Source organism: Triticum urartu, chromosome 2 (assembly GCF_003073215.2).
Source record: "Triticum urartu cultivar G1812 chromosome 2, Tu2.1, whole genome shotgun sequence".
In the NCBI taxonomy this organism is placed as follows: Eukaryota; Viridiplantae; Streptophyta; class Magnoliopsida; order Poales; family Poaceae; genus Triticum; species Triticum urartu.
Window position 1 is genome coordinate 514,789,586 of NC_053023.1, and position 4,833 is coordinate 514,794,418.

The window sequence follows — 4,833 nt, forward strand, 5'->3', positions numbered from 1 at the left end:
AGCGTCACGATAATTGTGCGTCTTGTCTGGATCTAATATTTCCTATATAGTGGGTAACGCCACCATTACATTTTCTTAAAGATTTTGGTCTCATAATTGCATTATCTTCATATTTGATTTGTCTTCAACATTGATTTATCATCAAGGTTTATCTTTGTAATGTTGTTTTGGTCTTGGCTGGGCTATTCTGTTACCCCCGGCCCTATATCTACGCGCGTCACACAATTTCAATTCCACGATGTGGTTGGAAAAGAGAAAAAGCCACCGCCGCCGCTTCCTTCCCCCACGCCGGCGGCCTCTATCCTTCCCCGATGCCGGCCGCCTCCCTCCACCACGCATCGCCGTCCTCCTTCCCCGACACCGACCGGCTCCCTCCACCACGCGCCGCCGTCCTCTCCTTCCCTGCCGCCGGCCGCCACCCTCCTCCTTCCTCAGCGCCGGCTGCCTCCCTCCACTACGCGTCGCTCCTCCTTCCCCGGCGCCGGCCGCCTCCCTCCCCCATCGCGCCGCCAACCCGGGCACCCGGACCCCCACCGTGCCGGTGACCCGGCCACCCAGTCACCCACCGTGCTGCCGCCCCGGCCACACGGCCCCCATCGCGCCGCCACCCCAGCCACCCGGCCCCCATCGCGCTGCCTCCCTGGCCACCCGACCCCTCATCGCGCTGCTGCCCCGGCAACCGGATCCTTACTACGCCTCGTTACCCCCGCCACCCGGCCCAGCGTCGCTCCATGTTATCTCCTTCGTGATCCTGGATGTTCTGCTACAGTCCTACTGTGACATCCGCCGTGGGCCACTACTACATCAAATATCCGAGTGAGTTGTAGTACAACTTGAGCTAGACGAGAGGGTGATAAATTTAAGAAGAATCAGGGACGTATGCGTGTTGTGTCATTGATCTTTCTCTGAACAATGCTTTCTCTGCCATGGACAGATGCCTTCTCTGTAGATAAGGGCATATGACACTCTGTGCTCTGAAGGTGCTTGTTGATATGCCAATGAGAACATATACATTTTTCTGCAGGTTTTCTTGTTAATTTATGAGGGATACCACAAGTACTATTTTTACAGAAGTTGAACTAGGATATGAAGTTTGATGGATGTGGAGGTTCTTTTGACCTTGAATTTTATAAGAGTTCAGCTTTTACTTGACTTTCAGTTCAAAATTTGCATTCTTGTCAGTACATCAACTTTAATGTGTAGAACATCAAGGAAATCTTGAAAATTATATGTGCACTCTATGTATTTTTCTTATGCTTACAAGTATTCTGCACTCATACCGTTATGCATACGTTCAGGTCGCGTGTTGAGTTTCAGATATAGGCAATTGAATTAGAGCACCAAGCTCTCACCCATGTAATTTGTAGGGAAAACATAATAAGTTCTAAGAAAATAAATATAGAAGTTCATATTTCGAAACAAATGAAGTATTTGGGAACCAAATGAAGTATTTCAAAGTACAGAACTTCTATTTAGGTTTCTTTTGTGTACTTCTAATGTTACTGTGCATGAACATGTCGTTATTTTTACACGTTTTCCATGATTATGGTCATTTCGACCTTGACAAATTTCATTTGCTTTTTTCCGTTCATCTTACAGGTCGAAGGAGCTCCCTTCAGTTCAATGGATTCAACAAAATAATCCATGCTGCCTACTAGAACTTGCATGTGTGCTGTGGCGTGTGTGCTGGTGCATGCCTGGTGGCTGATGCGGCGTGCGAGCATGTACATAAATTGAACTGAATTATCTCCAGTAAGTGAACTCAATGATCTCCTTTATCTGAACTACCGGAGAGATGCATCATGTACAAAAAAAGGTAGGATCTTGAGGTGTTGCTGCTACTTCTTTCTTCTCATGCCCTACTGTTGCTCCGTTCGATTCCATGCTACTTATATGAAAATAATTGATGGTCTAGGTACTTGTTGAAATGCTTATGAGAACCAATTTTTGTTGTTTGGTATTTTTGATGTTAGTGAAAAATACGAAATCCTTTTACTGCCCTCTTTCTTGTCTCACTCATTCATATTATTATATGTACACAAACCCATGTCATCCTGAACTTGTTATTATTATTACCGGTGCCACAAACTAGTGTCTTGTTTTGCTAATGCCGATCCCTCAGTCGCTGCCGTCTGCGCCCCACATCCCCGTGCCACCCGTCGTAGGCTCCTGCTATGCAGAGATCCAACGAAGATCTTTTTTGGTTAATTTTTGGTCAGCTAATATTTCGGTGACGTGCTCAGTTCAGTTTCTTAATTTACTTCAGTGCAATTTCTTATTTTTGGTTCAATTCAAATTCTTATTTCAGCTTAGCAAGAAGAATATCTTGCTGTAACTTGTCTCGGCTTTATTAGTATCCTACTTTCCTACAAAAGCGAAAGCATAATGTTGTTTCACGTCATAAGGTTTTCTCTGAAACATAGGGGGCCTAAGATAATGAAGCAATATAAACTCTATTGTATCATCAAGATCTTATCATGATACTTATTTGAATAATTCATCCATTTTGTTGGGGTTGAACCTACCGGTTCTAGTGTTCAAATTTATTGAGCTTCTGACTTCAAATTCTGAACATCTTATGTTACTTGTGCATACAAGGGGGAAACTGATTCTGAACATCTATCGAGGCTCCTTGCTAGATATCGGCGTTAGAGGGGAATAGACACCGTCATTGCCCCGCGCCCATAGACTTCTCTTCTACAATGCAAGGTTCATGTTCCTCTTAAACATTCACACGAAAAAGAATAGAGCTACTCCGTATACATTGTGCGTCGGTGTCAGAACATGTTATACTAATTAGTAAGTTCGGGAACTATGTTCCAAACTGATCTTAGACAAGGAGACAGGGATATAGTGATAGAGCGTTGTGTTGTGTGCTGTTAGTTCAGAAAAGTTCAGGGAAAAAAGCAGATACTCGTCATGGGTTATGAAGTAGATAGAGTACATAAGATGGCTACCATGGTCTATGAAGTACAGGCAAAAAGGTGCCACCCGCCGTCGGCGCTCTCTTGTCGTGACGTACAGGACAAGCAACGTGACTAAGTGAGAAGGGTCAGCATTAGTGGGAGCAGGGTATGGATGAGGAAGGAGCAGCAGTATCTTCACTGCCGCTGCTGATTCATTTCCATCCCTCTCTCACATGTGAAGGTGAGCTTCATAATAGAGTAGCTAGACCTATCCGCCTTTCGTTTTCTGAATTTTGCTCGGAGCTAGTAGTACCTAAAAGGAGGAAGCTGGCAACTCCGTTTACCTAAACATGTATAGCACGTGTCATGCTACAGAAATTTGTTGGAGCTGGATGAGACTTTTGCCGTTCCCCTTGTATTCCTTAATATAGTCAGTTCACGTTTTAAAATCCTGTAAGGTTAGATATATTACCTAAAAAAGTTTAAAAGTAAAAATTCTGTAAGTTTAGTGCGTGCGCGCCTAAAATTCTGAGCTTCTTGTCCAGTTATACTAGTACTGATGAATATCGAGTTGATTGAAAATGTAGTTGATTCCTGAGACCCTTGCTAGTCCTTCTATATACAGAAAAAAATCATTGTGAGAAGAGAAAAATGTTGCTCTAGTTAGTTCCTCTTGCAGCTATATCATGTACAAGCTCTTGTAGATACAACATGTATAGGCTCTCGTTATTATATGCCTATATCAGCACTTATTGTTTATGTAACTAAATTATGTGTAATTTCTTCCTGTTCAAGCATGTTTATATGCCTAGCTATCCCATGTGCTTGTGGTTGTTTTTTCTTGAATATATATTGACGGTCCAGGCCTCCCTCCATCTCGCACCGCCGAGCGGCCTCACCCCATCTAGCAAAATGGTTTTTGCCAGAATCTAGATGATATTTAATGCAGATACCATAGTTTCACCCTATTTTTTGTTCTAATTATTGCTGCATACCTCTTTAAAAGAATGTTCCGTAAATGTTTGTGAACATTGCTTGTAGGTATTCATGTGGAATTTAAAATAATGACTGTTCTTGTAGGACGTTTGAAGATTATCATGGAGCAAGTTCAAGAGATTAGTTTCATGAAAATAAATGTGATCTTTTGGGATTTCGCATGATCCATAGCCATCGGTGGCAACAGGCGAGCAGTTCGAGGCCTCCTGCATGAGTCGCCCATTGTCTTCTATGCGTGAGCTTGTTGTCTCTACACATCTAGCATCAGAGTATCTCCTCCCCTTGCCGCACACACATGACGGGCGGTTGAGCTACTGTTGTTTGTGATTACTGGTCATGACTCTTACGTTGTCATTGGACAAAGAATTTTTTCTGTACTCTGTATTTGCAGGACATTTAGCAAAATATTGTTGTGTTCTGAGTATTCTGATGTAGGCGAAAATGGTGAACATTTAAATATCAACCCGAATTAAATGAAACTGAGAAGTTTTACTTTCAGTAAATGGGTGAACCTAGGAGGTGTTTGTTTCGCGTCTTTTTGTCCGTTATCTGATTACAACGGGATCTAATACCGTTAAACATGTTTGGTTTACTTGGCCCGTAATCGATTACCCTGGAAACGAATACCAGTGCCGTGCAAGGCCCATTCCGCCATGACCCACCGGTAACGATTGGCGTTACCGGTCCCTCGTCCCTTCCTGGATCACCTTGCCTTCCTCCCCTAATCTCAAACCTGGCGAGCACGCCCATATGGAACCCCCCGCCATCATGCTGTCGCCGGTGAAGCCGTGCACGGCACCATTGCACGCTTCCTAGTCAGCTTCTCGCCCTGGTCCGCCGCGGCCACGTTAGCTCCTGCGTGTTCTCGGGCAGCCGGAAGCTCCTGCGTGTTCTCAGGCAGCCGGAACGACGGTGCCGGCGTGGTGGCCGA

General features: G+C 44.4%; 1 protein-coding gene across 3 annotated transcripts; it reads left to right on the top strand.

Moving 5' to 3' along the window:
• Window positions 1–207: 207 nt before the first annotated feature.
• Window positions 208–4,400, top strand: LOC125538374 (leucine-rich repeat extensin-like protein 3). 3 transcript variants are annotated; one of them, XR_007296337.1, is made up of 4 exons: window positions 218–816; window positions 935–980; window positions 1,600–3,147; window positions 3,987–4,400. XR_007296337.1 is itself a non-coding variant. In XM_048701631.1 (2 exons), the coding sequence occupies exons 1-2, from the start codon at window positions 239–241 to the stop codon at window positions 1,706–1,708; spliced, it is 687 nt and encodes a 228-aa protein (XP_048557588.1). In that variant the 5' UTR covers window positions 208–238; the 3' UTR covers window positions 1,709–3,980. The 3 variants fall into 3 exon arrangements, 1 of the variants encoding a protein (XP_048557588.1); XR_007296336.1 differs by lacking the exon at window positions 935–980 and having other exon boundaries at window positions 219–816; XM_048701631.1 differs by lacking the exons at window positions 935–980; window positions 3,987–4,400 and having other exon boundaries at window positions 208–816; window positions 1,600–3,980.
• The last annotated feature ends 433 nt before the right edge of the window (window positions 4,401–4,833 follow it).

Excerpts from the sequence above, each read along its gene's own strand:
- LOC125538374 (XM_048701631.1), top strand. The coding sequence starts at position 239 with ATGTGGTTGGAAAAGAGAAAAAGCCACCGCCGCCGCTTCCTTCCCCCA. Across the intron at positions 817-1,599 it reads CTACTACATCAAATATCCGA|GTCGAAGGAGCTCCCTTCAG; the intron begins GTGAGTTGTAGT and ends TTCATCTTACAG.